The 18911-nt window shown below is 41.6% G+C and overlaps 1 protein-coding gene across 1 annotated transcript in view; it reads left to right on the forward strand.

The window, feature by feature from the left end:
- Positions 1 to 310: 310 nt before the first annotated feature.
- The window catches only part of fbxw4 (F-box and WD repeat domain containing 4), a 39087-nt gene continuing 20486 nt past the window's right edge, over positions 311 to 18911 (forward strand). Inside the window, exons 1-5 of the mRNA XM_036547425.1 lie at positions 311 to 772; positions 3916 to 4011; positions 5979 to 6164; positions 6480 to 6612; positions 8725 to 8819. Coding sequence (XP_036403318.1) covers positions 588 to 772; positions 3916 to 4011; positions 5979 to 6164; positions 6480 to 6612; positions 8725 to 8819 — 695 coding nt within the window. The 5' untranslated portion in view covers positions 311 to 587. The remainder of the gene's footprint in view (positions 773 to 3915; positions 4012 to 5978; positions 6165 to 6479; positions 6613 to 8724; positions 8820 to 18911) is intronic.

The raw sequence follows: 18911 nt of genomic DNA on the forward strand, positions 1-18911 counted from the left end.
GCTCATATAGCTGAATTAGCCCTCGTTGCTTTAATAGGAACGTTTTACCAGCTGTAGATTTCTAGACCTCATGTACCCACGTTTAAACTGCGGAGAAATCCCAGTGGACTCTACTCGTACCACAGACCCAAGTACAAAACATCTCCCACTGCTATTTTTTACGTCATTTTGCTGTTTGTGCAACCAGAGGAACGCGCGAGGTGCCGTAGATTTATGCACTGTTGCAGAGGCGTGTGCAAGAGAACCGCTGACTGACAAACCGAAAGTCACCTTTTTACCACTTTATTTCTCATTAAATATTGTTATATACCCACCAACAGGTACTGCCATTTTTAAGTCATTTAATACGATTGCGCGTGCACAGGGGGGTTTAAATCAGATTGACGAATACGGACCACGTGATCCCCGGTTGCTTTTGTAATGGCTTCCTGCACCACTCTCTAGACGCTTCGAAAACATGGAAAACTGTATGTTACAGCGTACAACCGCAAATCAAAGCTGCCCCGTTGGCGTTCTTAGACGTTTTAAAAATAAGCACAGGGCTACAGTAAAAATAAGAGACGAAACGACATCTGAAAGACCTCGAGATGCTTTTATTCCAGCTACCGGAAGACATGCTCTACCTGATCCTCTCCTATTTGGATCGCACGTCTCTCTGCCGTCTGTCCCAAGTTTGCAAGAAGTTTTACCATTTCACTAACCGTGACACCGTCTGGAGGAGGATAGCGAGCGAATGCATCAACACGGGAATGACAAGACAAGGCACAGATATGTAAGCTACATGTTTCTTCGCCGTGTCTGGCTAGCAGCTATCCATGGAGGCCCTTGTTCGACACACGTTTCCCATTATTGCGTCATCACGTTGATACGTAGTGAGTTGGGCGTGTATACGCGAGCACCTTTTGGAAAGACGGGAGAATGCTGCACATATTACAATTATTATTTTTGCTAATACATGCCAATTTTTAGCAGACGCAAGAAACTATTTGTTGTCTGTATTTTAAAATAATTATATGTGTATGCTTACTAAAACACTATTATTAACGCATAGTTGTGCATGTAAATTCAGCAATCACTGAATGAAAATCCATGAGTGACAGTAATTAAGTTGTAATAAATTAATAAATAATTATAATAATAGATGCAATTCTACAGATTGCGTGCATTTGTATAGATATGTAGTCCTGTTTTGCAGCATTTGGAGTTAAAAATAAGTCTACACGAGAAAAAAAAGAGCTTTCGATATATAGCCTACCATTAAGTTATTAGTGATGTACTTTTAACCTTTACAGGACTCTCATATATACCAGTGAGAATTACGAAGTTATACCTTACGAAGTTTACCTGACTATGCTGCTTTACTCAGCATTGTGTCTAAAGACTGACGTGAGCGAAGTGTGAGGGAGAAAATATTATGCTCAGGTAATGTAGACGTTTTTTTTTTTCTTTCCTGGAAATCCTCATGGTTGCACTGCGATTGTTGAAAGCAACTGTTAAAACAAAATAGCTACACTCCAATCTGCTGTACCATGGTAGACAGTTCTGGTTCCTGCTTATGCTTGCCTGGTTCCAGATCCACAGTGGAAAAAGGTAATAGGCTAGTGTTAGGTAGGACAGCTTCACACATAGATTACCTGGTTAGCGGGTTCTCTGGGAGTACAGCTCTAGTCAGTTTTGGTTTGGTGTCTGCTTGGTAGATTTCAGTCATAGCAGATTTCCGTTAACTGTCCTGAGGTTTTTACCTGGAGGAGACGAGCGAAGCAAGAGTATAAACTCAGTACTGTTGGTTATAGGGATTTGCAATCAACTCATTGGCTTTAAGATGACTGGGAGCAGGGGACAGTAACTTGCCATGTGGCTTAAATGACAGTGGTAAATCGTGTTTAACATGTTTAAACTATATGTCCCTGAGGATTCAGTGGTTAAAAAATGAATATTGAAGTAGTAAAATTATTGAAAAAGTAAAATTACGCTCCAAAAATATTACTCTTAACGTTCATCTTTCTAAATACAACATTTTTACGAAAGATAACTGCATGTATCATGCTTGAGAACTGTATGAATGTGCATTTAGTTCATGGTCTTACAAAGTATAAAATTATTAGGAAAGGAGTGTTTTATCTACACGCTTTGATAGCAGGTGATATTGCAAAGAGCCAGTGTTTTTCTGGTATGGCATCTTAGCATTGCAAGTCTTGCATTCTGTTACGGTTTCTGCTATTTTATCAAAGTATTTCCTTACAGTGCTTCTGTCTGGTGCCACAGTGGATACCATACCCAAGTACTTTAATGAATGAATGCTTTTTCTGCCTTCTGGCTCCAAATCAGTGCAAGGGTGACTACTTTCACTGTAGATAACCTGTAAAAAAATGTAAGAGGCACTTCCTCTTATTAAAGAATAGTATCACAGTGTCTTTCTTGGGAAAACAGTTTTTAGGAGTGAAGTTTTATTTAAATGGATCATTCACACAAGACACATTTTATTTAACACATTGCTAGCAATCAAGCAATGACTTCAATACTCAGGTGCATGCTTTATTCCAACTACTCTAGCTTTCAATTACTTGTTCCCATCCCAAGAAAGTATACCATTTGACTTTAAGATAGACTCATTAGCATTTGAGAGATATTCTGTCTTTGGTTATTCTTGCTCTCGAAAAAATTAAACCTAGGGACATTGTAATTATGCCACTGTGTGGCTATCACTTTAAACTGAATTGAGATGTTTCATACAAGCCAGCTCCACGCTAATTGTATCTGCTGAACAAACATAGCAAATAATGGGCATGTTGTTTTTCTTTTCACATGTTATCCACATTCTCCTCTAATTGGTCTAGACACCGTATGTGGCATGGTTGGTCCAATCACAGACGTGCATGTTGTGGACAACAGGAAAGCTGACTGGCTCAGAATCTGCAAAATAATTCAACATGATGCTCGATCCAAGACAGGGCCAGGAGTGTTTGCTTGTCCAGACATTTGTCACTCTGTCTGAGCATTTTACCACATAATTAAACTAATTAATGCCTTATTTGAACCCTTCTCTTCTGTTCTCAGATTGACAGCAGTCTTAAGTGAAATGAAAACCTACTGAACTGTTTCAAAGGCTGGAGCGGTCAAAGACTTGTAGTGCTTTAACTTGTTTGAATCCTGCTTGTCTAAATTTATTGTTAGTTTAAAAACTGCAGGTTGTCAAGCGTTAAGAGTGAATAGTTGGCCAATGCCTGAAATTGTTTGAATTGAGCTCATCTGGTAATGTGCCTGCAAAGTACTTACTTTAATCTTTGTTACTATAAATCTAAAAAAGTTTCACTCAGTCACTGTCAGAGTAGGCTGACTGAAGTTTGTCCAAGAATAAAATCAATAAAATCAATAAAAACAGGAATAATTTGTTAACATTCTAGCTTGAAAGATTTCACCTATTCCCTGAAAGACAAAAAATCTCAACAAGAAGAATTGGCTGTAAGCCATTTTGGCATTTCCATGGCTTCCCACATTACAGACTTTCTGCATTAATGAAAAGAACATTAATTAAAATAAGCATCCCTTTGAGAATTTGGTGTGTAGCACCATTCTAAATTAATTTCATGTCAGTGTTGACAACTATGGTTGACCACAACCCCCAGTTGCATGAAACCCACAAGCTGTTCCTTTCCGGTACATATCCAGCAATCTGGCACATGGCCTTTCAACAAATCTGAATGCATACGCTGTCCATGGTTAAACCGTTATAGGTCATTCACTGTCAGACAGAGCCAGGTCATGCCTTAAAAAGTTGAATTTGCCAGACTGCATTTTTTTCCAGTGATCTGCTCCAACAGAAAAATGTGTTCAATTCTGCAACCATTACTACACATTACGATGTGACGTTATGAATTCCAATTAATGATTTATGATTTCTTATTGATCTTTTAGGTATCCACAGATTCCACTGAAGGAGAGGGTGAAGGTCTCTCAGAACTGGTCCAGGGGACACTGTAGGAGAGAGATCATGCTGAAGTGGAAGACAAAGTAAGCTCAGCAATTTTAGTCTCCACTTTTTAAAATACAATCCCCGTAAAGTATAAAATATCTAAATTATATATTTAGTTATTACAGAATTTCCCTCCTCATTGAATACTCATAAATCTTGAATAGTCTGTTTACATATATCAGAGTTAGCTGAGTTAGCAGAGTTAGCTGATTAAGTTGCAGCTGATTAAGTTGGCTGAAGTATGCATATTTAACAGTCATTAGTCAAACTGCCTGACCATGTAGCAATGAGCAAGTTGTGGGAAGGAAATGGAGGTGTTGTGGTAAACCCTGCAGACTATAGCAGGCTCCATCTAGGCAATATGTGATTCTGTGTTCCTGCCCCTGGTGATTGTCATTTACCTGACATAGCAGGCAAGATACCTGGACCATCGCTCCTCTGTAAAGCTAACAAAGTCCTTTCCCTGGCTATAGCTGTATGGAGGGTATCCCCTCATGGCCTTGGTCTACCCTAGCCCACCATGCTATCCCCTGTCCACCACACTGCCTCTAGACTCCAGTTGCTGCAGTGGACTGATGCATTGTTCATGTTATTCCACTGTTAATTTCCACTGTTTCCCAGGAGCCTCTTGCCTCATTTTTGTCCCGGGGTCAGGGAAAATTTTTTCCATTTTTTTCTCCATTTGTCCATGGGTTTTCTGGTTTTCCAGTTCCCCCTAGCAGATGTACTATGCTCTGTGTTCAGTGCTTTGTGATCATTTCCATTGTAAATATGCACTATAGCAATTCAAATTTGACTTATGGAACGATAATTTTCTTCATCTAGGGAAAATTTCTTGCTTATTGTTATTGTCCTGGAAGCACCCCATCATACCATGCATAGCTGAGCTACAGCGCTAGGGATGCTGCTATACTGTGTGCCAGGACAGGAGAGCTTCACTGAGCCATTTTTACACCATCAGAATAACAAGTCAAAATCCTAAAGCCAACCAACTGGCTAAATTCTACAGGCATGGTGGTCAGTGGTCCCTGCTGTCCCTGGACACCACTTGCAACTCTGGTTTCTGAAGTTCAGTTTGAAAAGGGAAGAATTTTCCAAGCCATCCCTGAAAATATAGAGAACTTGCATACCCTATGAGAATCTCATTTTACAGAGGAATAATCTGGAATTGGTTTGACCATTTCTGGTTGATTCATTCGTGATAATGTATATTGTTGTCAATCTATATAACCCTGAATGCTTGCAAAAATGTCCCTCAAGGCATCGATGGAAGATCGTGCACTTTTTTCTCCCTGCACTTTTCTTTATTTTGAAGTCACAAAATACAGGACAATAAATGAGCATAAGCACAAGCTAAGCTGAGGAGCAGCTGGCCTCTTCCATAAATGCCAAGTCCATATTCCAAAAAACATTTTTGCTGCATGTTGGAAGTATATAATCCAGGGTGCAAGACAGATCAAGGTTTCAATCACTATAAAAGCTGAAGAAGTCTGAAACTCAAAGCAGTTGTTAAGTTAGTGAGAGGTGTAGAGTAGATTATATGTGACACACGGGTTTGAACTCACTCCACTGCCTCTGTGCTTTGTGTTTAACAACATGAATGATATCTTTTTTTTGTTTGTTTCTTCTCCACTGTTGCTGAAATTAATGAAAAAATGTGTAAAACAAAGAATACCTACACTTGTTTGACTTTGTTGTTCAAAGTTAAAGAGAAAACCTGCTGCAGCTAGATGTCATTTCAGTGACGTATTTTTAAATGCGGTACTGTCATGTGGGTCACAAAACCTGAGGCTTTTAAAACCGATGACAGTGTCCAAGGAGCTAAAGCTGTTTTTTACAGTACGACAATTTTTTTCCTCATTAGGGCGTGCCATCAAATTTGTGCTTGTGAAGCAGTCATTGTATTACTCTAGTCCTCGTGTCATCTCGGGGAGACTGAAAACTGAATAGAAACAGAGAAAAACCATGTGTACAAGTAATTTCCATTCTTCGATTGTGTTCTCAGCTTGTTGCCATGGATGCAGCTGGACGGTGATGTGCTGTATCTGTCTCAGGCAGCTGACATCGGAGCGTACCATCTCCAAGCGGGTGGGGGGAGGCTCCAGCATAAGCCTTTGGCTCTGCATTCAGGACACCGGGAGGATGTGTGCAGATTTGTTTTGACGGATACGCACCTCATCAGCGCTGGAGGGTAACGTGGGACAATGGTTGCCTTCTCTGATGGGTTTAAACTGGAATTCGCTTTATTCAGATAGGTTTATGTCACCTTCTGTTCTACGAAATATTTCACTTAATCCCCCCAAACTCCGTTAGCTGATTTAAACCCAAACAAAGTCTAAATAAAGTTGTGTGGGGCGTCAGACTGTGTTCTTGGTTGGCGGACAGCTCTGAAGCAGTCGGCAAAACATCTGACCGCTTTTTAGTCTGTCTAGTAAAGGTTTAGGTGCATCATTAATGTGAGCTCAGCTTGCGGTGTGGTAATTCCTCTTTCTTTTTTTCCCCCAAGAGATGGCAAGATCATTGTTCACCACAGACGGAGCGCTTTCTGCATGGAGTACTCCGGCCATAATCAGGAAGTGAACTGCGTTGACAGCAGAGGTGGGGTCATCGTCAGTGGATCCAGAGACAGAACCGCTCGGGTAAGGTGGTTCTCACAGGAACGAGACCAGCCCTCATGTCCTGCACTCTCTAAATGAGCAGAGATTTTTTTTTACCTAAATTACACACTTTGTACATAGTCAGGTATCAGTAAAACTTCCCCCTGTCCAGTTATTTCATTTAATCCGTGTATCCAGTCATTAAATTACAGTGCTTGTTATCCAGAGCAAGTGAAGAGTGTTTATATATTCATAACAGAACCAGTCATGAAGATTTTTAGCATCATTTGCAGTTTAGGCACCTGTACATGTTTTGTAGGTGTTTTGCCTTGAAATTTTTATTTTAAAGACAGGAAACCACTTTTTAAACAAGCTTGAAAAAAAGTATTTTACATTACATTACATTATTGGCATTTAGCAGATGCTTTTATCTGGAGCGACTTACATCAGTTACAGGTTTTTACAATGTTATCCATTTATACAGCTGGATATTTACTGAGGCAATTGTGGGTTAAGTACCTTGCCCAAGGGTACAGCAGCAGTGCCCCAGTGGGGAATCAAGCCAGCAACCTTTCGGTTTCAAGTCAGTGTTGCAGTGTCTTTCCTTAGTGCTCTAATACATTTTTACGTAAGTCTCATATTTCCAACCTCATAAACAAGATACCGGTTTAATTTGCTTTGCTGTGCTGGAATGGGCTTGTGCCAGACTGTACAGATGTACAGATACATGGTACCCGTTTGCCTGCCACTCAAACCGCATTCATTAATCACCTGTAAGTTCACAAGTCGTCGATGACACAGAACTTGTCTGAAGGGTGTTTGATAGACACAGTCACGCTGAGGCACAGCCAGTTTGAACAGGGCTTCATTACAGCAGACAGCACCGGTCGCTGTGGGAGATGACGGCACTTCTTATGATCCTGATGTCATGGCTGAGTGTGGAGGAAGCCTCACGGTACCATCACTGTAGTCTGGCATGTGTGCCCAACTGACACACAGTTGGCACCTAAAGCCTTATACCAATGCACAGTATACTGGATGTCCCTGTCTGGGAGTGTAGGTTGCCTGTAGAATGCAGTTAGAGTATTTTGTGTTGGGTTGCACACTAATTATGAAAAATTTGTTTTGAATTCCAAAATTCTCATTTTAAAAGTAGTTTCAGCTGGTGTTTAGAATACACGTTTCAGTTTTTATTTGCATGTATTTTAATAGAATATTTTGCCTGTGGATTATGTTATGCATTGCCCTGTGGGTTTTTCTTTACAGTGTCATTTAGCTCTTGGAGGATTCTTTACCGTGTAGAGTTTATTCATCCCGAATGATCATGGCTGTGTCTGAGCGATGTTTTTGCTGTGACACAGCTTCACATGCACCATCATGGATGAAAGCAAGCTTGTAGTTTCATCTGAACGGCTTTTGGAATTTGGAAATGACAGGGTACATGTAGTGTATGTAATGCTTATCATTAGTGCAACATATGGAGATGGATTACAGCATTATCCCTCGTGGTTCTATTCATTGTGTCTGAGGTTCCTTCAGATAACCTCCAGATAACACACTATCATAAGTGTATCATTTTGGTGGGGCAGTCTGTCTGGTCATGCTTGGTGAGTCTGTATAGTACTGCATGCCACATTAGCAACATTGGAAGAGAATATCTCAGATCTTTTTAGAGGTTTTTGCTTTTAGCCAGTGTTATGTCTTTATGAAGCAGGAGGATAATCTACCCCTATTTTGTTAATATTGTCTCTTGTGACAGAGCTGATTATAAGTTATCTCTCTTTACCAAACAAGGCTTTTTTGATGTTCTTTAATGTTGAACACCTACATCATTGTTCCTGATGTCAGTGATATTAGGTGTTGGCTGCTTTCAGAAGATGTCTGTTTAAAAGCTGCACTGTACAATAGTGGGGAAAAAAATTGAAAAATTTAAGGAAAAATGTTTCAAATTGTTTAATCCATGAGCTATTTTGAGGCAGGCGAGTATTGTTTACTGATGAAATGGCTTCATTTTTAAAGCATATCTTATTTTTTCATTATTTTTTCACTTATTAAGTGTCTCTGATGTCTAATAACTGTGCCCATTTTCTTTCTGTGTTAAATCAGATACGTGTCAGGATGTCGTCCTCATCCTGCGCTTTTTTTCTTTTTAAGGTGTGGGCCCTGTCATCCAGCCGACTTGGTGAGTGTTTGCACACCATTCCGACGCTGGACAGGGTGTGGTCGGTGGCTATCAGTCCATCACAAAGGTAAGGCCCTGTCTCCTCTTCTCTCTAGATTTATGGAGGTAGTTGTTCTATATCTTACATTATATCATCCTCTTGGATGCTGAAGTAAAACGTTTATTGGTCAATTCACCACAAAATATGAGACGTTCGTATGCAAAAATGTGGAACAGTTGCGACAATATTTTGCTTTTTTAAGTCTGCAACAGAGAACCAAAGAGTACTTTTAATTTGCCTAGTGAATATTTGAGAGTTTCCACACCCAGAGGACCTTGTTTGGGGGGTAAAAGTTATTTGCTGTTATGCAACTTTGATCTTTGAAAGAAGCATTCAGAATCTAAAAAACATTAACCGGTTTAAGTGCCACCACAAATGGATCTGTAGTTCTTCAGTTATGGAGGTAGCTTGCGCTAGTGTTAGCACGGCTGCCTACAGGTGTCCCAGGAGTCAGGTTAAGATTGTCAATGAATGAATGAATGGTTGTCCTCAGACCCCAGCCAGAGTGTTGAGGCTTTTGAGGGACCATCTTTCCCTTGGTGAAGGTGAGCATACAGACCGGAAGGTGGGGCCGCACACTGTTGAAATGATAGGACTGTCCCTCGGCGTCATCTCCAGCCAGTTATGAAGGGTCTTGGTGTCTGGGGTACTGTTTATGCATCTACGCTCTTTCAGGTTCAGTGGGCTTGGCCCAGCCCCCCCCCCCCCCCCCCCTCTGCTGCTCTGGAGTGTATACAGCAAGGTGGCAAGCCATCATCACACAATGGAGGTTACGGCAAACGGCTGTCCATGGCCTCTTGTCACTCCCTTGCTAACCTTTCTCGCTGTGACACCTTTTCTTTTTCATTTCAGATGTGACCATATTGTAGCAGTTACCTGACACAGTGTTTATGATGTGTAATGACCTTTTAGAATAAGGTCAAACCTAACATCCAGAAGCTCTCAACAGAGATTTAGAGGAAATTGGTTGGGCTGACCAGTGACTTGGAATGTGCCATTTGAATAATTTGCTATTAAAATATTGAGTGGCTTCCAAAGTCAAATATTCTGCTGTGTTCCCCAAGCATTGTTTTATAACTCAGCTTTTCTGTGTGTTGTTAATAACTCTGCATTCACTCAGACATTCAGACTGAAAAAATTCATAAATAGAGTAAACTTTGGATTTTCTTTTTTGTTTAATAACAAGTATTCAAGCTAAATCAAAATAACCAATTATTGATCAGAGAATAGAATATTCAGATTATGGAATAATTACTTTATTGATTCGGTTCCTACTCTTCGGCATACGTTTCAGGCTTATAGTCTAATAGCTAAGACCCACTCATGATCACAGGAGGCCAAGATGCTTAGTGTCAGGTCCTGATCATTGGTCATTATGAGAAAATTTTAAACCACTCAGAAAAATCTACCTAAAAGTCAAGTTTGTGCTCAAAGCTATCAGCAATTCACAAGAACATTGCCTTTAAATCCTCCAGTAACCCTACCAGCTTTACCTTCTAAAAGCATTGATCTTTGTCCTCCTTTATGTCTAAATCTTTATCTAACGTCCTTATTATCTTTGAAAGCTGACCTCTCCGTCAGTGGTCATCTCTGTGGAAATGTAAGTTCATGCCAGTATAAAGTGAGGTTCATCTCTGTAAGGGTCTGGATGAGGGGGAAAGGACAGAGGACAGGGAACACCAGTGCAGGTGGCCGGGCCCTCTGTAAAGACTCCTGGATTTATTGCCATGACTTGCTTTGAAGTCAGTTGACACCTCTGAAGTGCAGATGGCAGAGAATGTGATCCGTGCCCTAAATGCTTAGAAAGCAGAATTCTGTGCCCTGGTGGCGTGAAACGGGCAGATCAGCCCCTGATTTACTGCATCACACACACTGCTTTGTGATGCAAGAAGAAAAGAAGAAGAAGAAACACTTCAAATTGTCCAACGACCATGAATCGGGTCATGCGGTGTTTTCTTTTTGACAGGTATTCCCGCTCTGCCTTAACCTCCGAGTACTCGATACCGCCCCGGGAACTCACTAATTAAACCGCACTTTCCTGCTGTTGTGAGTCCAGATAAATCAACACCCACTGAAATGAGTGGAGCTCTGAAGGCCCGGTTTGTGTGAGGATTCTAGAACACCAGCGGTTGCTCACCTACAGTTTCCGGCCCGTTCTTTAGTTGTTGAGACAAGTAGCCCGATGTGGCTGGCGCATGCATATGGCAAATATATTTTTACTTAACGAGATGAGATATCGTAAAAAAAAAAAAAAAAAAAAGCAGCCGGATGTCATGGCGAGGTGGGCTTGTATTTGTTGCCGCTTTGATTGCTGGGCCATGTACACACCCACACACTTAATGGCATACAGGCATGTAAAGCTGACCGGCTCTCTCAGGCCCTTTACCTACACCGGCACACCACACAGCTGCTCTGTTATATCCGCTTTAAACCTGCAAGCAAACAGAAACACAGTGACCGCAATGACTGTGTGGCCTGGTCCTGTGACTCCACTGCTCCGGCCGGACTGTCGGTCATCGCTACCTGACCAGAGGAGGGTTGGAGCCCTTGAGCCACTCAGCCGATTTATGAAGCCCCCCTGTACCCCCGTCCCCCGAGCCAAGAATTTAAATTTCAGAATAAGAGACGATTATCCACGTCATTAATTCTCCAATTTGATGGCTGGAATAGCAGGCCGTGAAACAGACTGCTGACTCCAGATAATGGAAACGGCTCTTTTTAACATATTGACGATGGGAGAAGTTAATTAAAATTCCCAGGGATGAAGGTGTCAACTAACCTATAAACCCATCGCTTTTAAACAAATCACTCCGCGGGCCCGCGGCAGTGTTCTGCTGCATGGAGGAAGGGACGCTGGAGTCAGCGTGGGGATCTGTGCATCAGGCTGTTTAAATAACAGTTCACACCGCTTTTCTCTTTATTTCGCCAGCGGTTATCAGTGTGTCTGTTTTCGAATCAGTGATGCGATTCCTGTCTGCTGAGTACAGAATAGCTTCCCTGAAAGACAATTTACATTTGCGTTATACAGCATTGGTGATTTAAGCAAGCAGTGATTTGAGATATCGCTAAAAAAAAAAAGAAAAAGTGGTTTGATTGGGGGTGATTATATAGGCAGCACTCTGTCTTGTCTTTAGGCTACTAACGTTTTTACTGTATTTCTGAGAGAGAGAACATGCCTGTCTCTCTCTTCAACACCATTTCCTTTCTGTATGGTAATTAATTGATGGATACAGTGCCCTTTAAGAAATATAGCTCAAAATCACCGATAACTTTCAAAATACCATTGTTTAAAAGTATTTAGGTTAAATTTTATATTGAAATTACGCCACTTGTATGTTTATTTTGGCAGTGTATTCACAAATTTTATAGTTAATTCATTGACATGCTATGTAGTTCAGGTAATAAATATTCAAGTTTGTAAGAGGCTACATTAATGACTTGAACATCACTGAGATCTTTTAAATCTTTTTTGTTGTTGTTATTGTGTTGTACAACAAAATCAGAGACCACACATCCTAATAACTCTGGGTGGGGTGGGAGGGGGTCGTGTGTATCAGGGGCTTGTTGTTAGGGCAGAAATTCTATATATGTCAAATGTTTTGTCGATGAGCTGGTGAAGCCGCGTTGAAAATGAGAAGGTCAGTCCGGCCAAGCTCTGAAAGGAGGGGGGGGGGAGAGAAACAGTGATTACACAATACATGTTTTAATTTGGACAGCTAAGGGGAAGAAGAAAGGAAGCCCCTTGTGTTGCAAATGTAATTGTTCCAGCTTCACGCTTGAGGTATCTAAAGAGCGGGGAGTGAGAGAGACCCGCAGCTGTGGGCAGGCAGGGTCCAGGGGAGCGTGTCACAGGGGACAGAGAGGGGGGAAAAACCTCCGCGTTCGGCTGCTACCGCTTCAGACGCTCAGGTGTTGGGGATTTACTGCCCCGGCACCGATCTCGCCGGCGTTCGAAGCCCCCCCCCCCCCAAACAAAAAAAAAAAGTGAGTGGGTGAAAGGAAATCTGGGCCTTACTGTTTTTCCAGCGAACTCCATCTCGGGCGTCCATTAGTGGGATATTGTGTGCATTTGAAGCCGTGCCAGAGTCGATTCGCTGTCACCGCAGATCTCCGCGGCCCAGGCGATAGACCCCAACGGCGCACCCGCGGCCCTGGCTTTCACACGCCTCTCCGCCCGTGATTGCTTTTCAGGTTTGAATTTTTGGTTTGCACGCTCCACTGCCTAACAGCCCGTTCGGACCCCCTTTCCTGAGGTAGGCTCCAGAACCCCTATATACCGTACAACACTCCTGATGTCGAATTCGGTAATTATATACAATAAAAACTGAAATAAATCAGGCTTTGCCTGATATGAATCCTTGTAATGATTGACTGGTGATTGTTTGAGTGTTAGGGGCCTGTTTCGTTTAAGTTTAGGCTTGTGGGCCAAAGAAAGATTTCTCCGTGAGCAGCGAGCAGCCGGCATGTGGCCCACCCGCGCACTCTTGCGCGCGTAGCACTTGTCGCTTGGCTTTCATTTACCAACTCGTATCAAAGAGGCAGTGGCCATGCAGAACACCAAGAGTGACCCAGATTAGTTCTGATTCTGGGTCTGTTACACGCTGGCCTGTCCCCTCTGTGAGCAAGGCCTTTGTCTTCTGTGACAGGCTTCAACCAGACTGCCCATCAATGCGGACTCCTCCGCCCTTATCTCCTGCAAGGTCCTGATTGCTACTAATGGTTCCTAATTTACATACTTTTTTATCTTTGGCACAGTTCTGTGGCGCTGATTTCTACAACTGGGAATTTTACATTTCGCTATATGTGGTATGAGAATACACAATACACAAGATCTTTTTTTGTGTGTGTGTTTTGTTTAAGCCGTTGTTATTTCGCCTGGTTAGCATGTGGCCTGTGTTTTCTTTGTCTGCTGTCTGTGAAATGACTTTAAACAAGGTATGCATGGATTTGCCTCGGAAAAAAAACGTCTTACGTTACTTTGTAAGTTAAGTTAAACTCTTTGCAAGTAAAGGATTTGCTTTGTTGCCAATCTGAAACAGTAAATTCTACTGTATAATTTCTTCTGTGGCTCAACAGTCATGGCTGGGATGATCTTATTTTCAGATGTATTCTTTCAAGCATCCACAACTGATATGGAATTTCAGGCAGAGAAAGGGAGGAGAGAAGCTCTGATGGAAATGTTGTAAACTGTACACAGTTTCTTTCTAACTCTGATCTAACATTCACTGAAACCTGTACTGCAATCCTGTAAATGAACTCTCCAGAGGGCTGTAATGAGTTGTGCCGAATTTTACGCTGACCCTCATGTAATGAGCTGATCATTACCTGGTGCTAACAGGAGGTCAGCGTTTTGCTTTTCCGTCTTCACACCATTGTATCAACTTATCATACGGACACAGAACATATACTGTATTCATGATGCTTACGTCCTGTTAGTACCTGAAACTCTGATCTTACAGAGTAAGCTATGGATTGTAGCAGTGTTTATCTATCTATATATATATATATATATATATATATGTTAAAGTTGTACTGTCAGGAAAGTTATTACCCAGCTGATATATTTCCATTCTGAAAATTAATTAATGCTGGTAACCTTGCCTGTTTGCCTCTCTTACAATTGTAGATTTTCATTAGGTATAACACAGCAAAAAAACATTTTCTTTTCTTTTCAGTAGTCGCTGGCAGGATTGGCGCAATCCTGTCATAGCTCAGTTTTTAGGTAATCTCCAGACATGACTTTCCCACCGTTCAATCGTTTCTGCTGTCACTGAGTTTTCATCACTACTGTTTTTACCTCAGTGCCGAAACTGACTTGATTTCAGCTTTTCTGTGGTCATGCCTTATTATAAGTCTCAGTAATATTATAGGATTTTGGTAACAGCTTTGAAATATTATAATATCTGAAAATAAAATGCAGGCAATTATGAACATAAAAAAAATCAGTCAGTGGCTGATTGTGATTAAATCAGATCCAGGGTTTTAATTTCCAGCGTTATTTGTGGAAAGTTTGTATGTGTTGATCTGCTGCAGTAAATTCAACGCTCATCATCCACACACATTCTCTGTGCTGATCCTGGACGTTGGAATACCCACCCAAAAATTCACATGTGCAACAAGACTGCCCCCTAGCCAGTCCCTTTCACCTGAACATTTTGGGAGCAGCATCCACCAATCAAAATCCAGTATTTTCTACAACCAGCTTTCTGTAATTGCTTTGGTGCACTTCAGACACTTTTCCCAATAGCTCCAAAGACAGGATTGTAAAATGTAGTACATTGAATTAGTTGCCTTGATCAATTGTGTTAAGAGCTCACTTAACCCTGCCACCTCGGTTACTGTCTGTAAAGGTCTTATTTATGCCGAAAGGCATTTTCAAATTATAATGGGAGTTACTGTCAATAATGATTTATTAGTGATTCATTTTAATGATTTGCTCATACCTGATTGGAATTACAGGAAATTATTAGTGCCAGGTAACCATGTAAATTATGATTTTTATTTGTTTTAAAATATAAATTCATTAAAATAACTTATTTTTTCACTCAGACTGCTTCCAAGAATTCTGAAGTAAAGTATGGTTGCTATGGCAGTTCTGTGTGTGCATAACCCAGCAGACCCTGGTTGATCCCTGATCTTTCCATTGCTGAGTGTTGAACACAGACACCTGGTCAGCACAGGGAAGTGTGGGCTATGCCATAGCTGCCTGGTGCCTGGTTCTCTGGTTGGTTTAACATAGTGTTGCTAAACAGTGTCAGTGCAGCCCTAAGCTACAAAAGGCCTGGTTATTTTACAGCAGCAAGGAAATATATTAAGGGCAGGCAGGATTGTCTTCTTGCCTTTTATAGGAAGGTTTGTGCTTTCAAAGATTTCCTTTTTTTGGGTGTCAGGCATCTTCTGTGTTAACTTCCAATTTTCAAAAATGTGTAGAAGTATAAAACAGGCTCCCAAAGCAAAATAAGAATGATTGTGATAAGCAATAATAAGAATGACTCAGTTAATCGTAGTCACAACTGCTAGTGCCACTATGACAAAGCACAAGTTATTTTGCAAGGCTTCCTGATTCCTGTCCTGCTGATTTTTAATTAATTAGTTTTTTTTAACAACCATCCAGTCATGTGATAACCAGCTTGTATGTTCCGTGCCTGTGTCTGCACCAAGGCTTTGGCTGCAGGCGTTTGACAGGCCGTATGCAGCTTCAGTAAGTGTGTGCTGAGGGGGTCCAGGGACTGAACTGTGGCGACACACCCTGAAAAACTGCTCCGCACCCGTGCTCAAATTCCACACCTTGTGTAACAAACGGTTTTGCACTCTGACTTGATTTATGTGGAAATTTTCGCACGAGTGCCGGCTACCTGTCCGTGCCTGAAGACTTGTCCCATTCCCAACAATGATGCGCCGACAAAGAGCTGAAAAGAGCCACATGCCAAAGTGGGATCAGAGATCCTGACAGTCCACCTGAATATGTGTCTCCCAGAGAGGGGCTGGCGGGACCTCCCCCAGAGGCCCGGCGATCGCGTCAAAGGGCCGGGAGCACAAAGGCCCACGCTGGGGTGGGGGTCTGCGCTGACCACTCCAAAGGAAGGGGGCAGTCAGCCACTGAAGGGGAGAAGCAACCCCAAGGAGAGCTGAAAAAGGGGGAAATTTTTTTTTTTTTTGGTTTTGTTTTGTCTCGAACTCGTCAAGCACAACTACAAAGTTGTTGCAGGGCAGCGCCTTTGAAAGTTTCTAAAAAAAAAAAAAGAAAAAAGAAAGTGATTGTTGGGTAAACCGCCCCGAATCGCCACTTTCTCACAACGGAGGGAGTGTCACCTCTGACCTTTGTACTAGAGTACAGGGAGGCTTGCCTTAGCCCCCCCCCTCCTTCCCCGTACGCACACACACGCACACACACACACACACACACACACTGGCCCCCATTTCTCTGCCCCACTCAACCGCAAAACTAAAATTCACGTTTTTCCTCTGTCCTTCATCTCTTTCGCTCCCTCTCTCCCTCCATCTTTCTCTCTCTCTCTCTCTCTCTCTCTCTCTCTCTCTCTCTCTCTCTCTCTCTCTCTCTCTCTCTTTCTCTCAAGCTTGGTAGAGCGGGCTGTGTCTTAGGAGTCAAGAATTCAATTAGTTAAAAAAAAAGGGAGAAAAGAAAGGCTACAACAATACGGTGGTAAGGGACCGAGTGTGTGTTCCCACACGTTAAATACAGGGTGCTTTCTGCTGAAAGCACAGCAAGAGAGCAAGCCTCTCACAGCAGGTGGCGTGCCAAATAATTGCAGTCAATATGCCCCTTCTATGCGGACTTTCTAGAAGCAGATCATTAGGCACATGCCTTGTGCAGGTGTTACCTGCTCAACGTTTGAGATGGAAACTTTTGGAGCAGCTAAAAAAGGATTTCCATCAGGGGAGTATACTTTTGTTTTTTGTGGGTTTTTTTTTTTTTTTTTTTTCCTCGTCCAAGATTGAACGTTTTGAGATGTTTAGGAATGCAAGCTGAATTTGCCGTTAATTTATACATGTACAGATGGCTGTGTATGCAGACTGTGAGGAGCAGTGGTCTGTGAGGGCAGTGCTCCTGATTCAATCATTCATTGCTTGTTTGAGCATTATATTATGGATAGGATCTCAGAGGATTTTTTTTTACCAATCCCCATAAAATTCTAATAAAAATAATGTATTTGGTAAATAATGTATTCTGGTCTTATTCCACTGGAGTATAGTTTATTGTACACATTCACAGGGAAATCAGGTGTTTCATTTTGGGTTATTCCTTGCCAAATGTTTTTCATGATTGCCTAAAAGTTGATTTACATAAAAAAATAAGCCTACTTTTTACCACTCTGCAACACATTGGCTGAAATCTTTTTTTTCTATTGTGGATAAGACCATTTGGACAAGAGGTATTAAGCATACAAGAAAATAAACTAGGAAGAACAATATATATTTTTTAAAGTTGTTTTTTTTATTGATGCAGTTAGATAACAAGTATCGGTCATGTGATTTTTAAGACAGACTTATCTTAATGTTTGAAGTAGTCAGTTAACCATTCATGAGAACCGTAATTTTATTTTAAAATTATGGCATTATAATGTGCAATATAAAACTGACTGTGTTCGGAGATTTTGGAATTGTGTGTTCTGCTGAGATTAGAACATGAGATGCATTCAGAATTTCAATTTCAATTTCAAAGCTTGACGGAGAAAGTTGGGGAATGAGTAAGCTTTTAACAGAGGTCTTGCTGCATTAAGTTTCGTATGTGTGTGTGTATTTGTGTCTCAAAGAGGTCCGAGAATCACCACCTGTCACATGTCATAACGGGTCGCTCAGGTGACCTCGCGGCGATTCTCTGACACCCCTGACGTTTGCTGAGGCCGCACAGCTGTAAATATGAGTTAATTGGTGCTTCGCGGCCTGTATAGAGGTCCTTATGTTTTCTCTTTTTTTTTTTTTTTTACCCCAAATTGCCTTTGGGCTGTTCCAGCCGGCTAAGCAAAAAGCTGCGTGCGGAATGTCCCTGTGACCCCAGACGATGCGGACACAAACAGAAAAGCCAAAAGGTCTGTGAACTGCGGTGTCAGCCACAGAGGCACAGGGCGGGGCCTCTGAGTGCAGCCTGCAGTCTGGCCATTGTCTGCTCCAGGATGATATAAGTACATCATAACCCATTCAGCCTCTGCATTTTCACAAGGCCCAGATGAAAGCAGCTTTACAAACTAGATACATCTATCCAACAAAGGCGGGGGTCAACCGAAACAAATTAACAGCCCTCTAGGTTGAAAGGTTCACTCCTTGGAAGGAGGGGTGCGGTGTTTGGGGTTGAGCTCCCCTTTGAAATCCATATTTGCTTCTGTTTTGTCCCCAATTTATCCAAAGCAGGATGAATCCTGTCACTGTCTTTTTAATAAACCTCAGACTTTTAGCTCTATTAATTTAGAACATTTAGTTTTATTTTCTCAGGGGTTATTTGTAAAATTGAGAGCACAGTAGTCATATCAAATTCAAAAACATTAACTCAGTTTGGAAAGAATGATTCATCAGACATTCATCAGGACATTTATACGTCTTAAAATTTTTAGCTCCGTGTATCGCTGTGGTGCAGGAAGTTTTTATTTAAAGTGATAAATG

The sequence above is a fragment of the Megalops cyprinoides genome, chromosome 15 (assembly GCF_013368585.1).
Source record: "Megalops cyprinoides isolate fMegCyp1 chromosome 15, fMegCyp1.pri, whole genome shotgun sequence".
NCBI lineage: Eukaryota > Metazoa > Chordata > Actinopteri > Elopiformes > Megalopidae > Megalops > Megalops cyprinoides.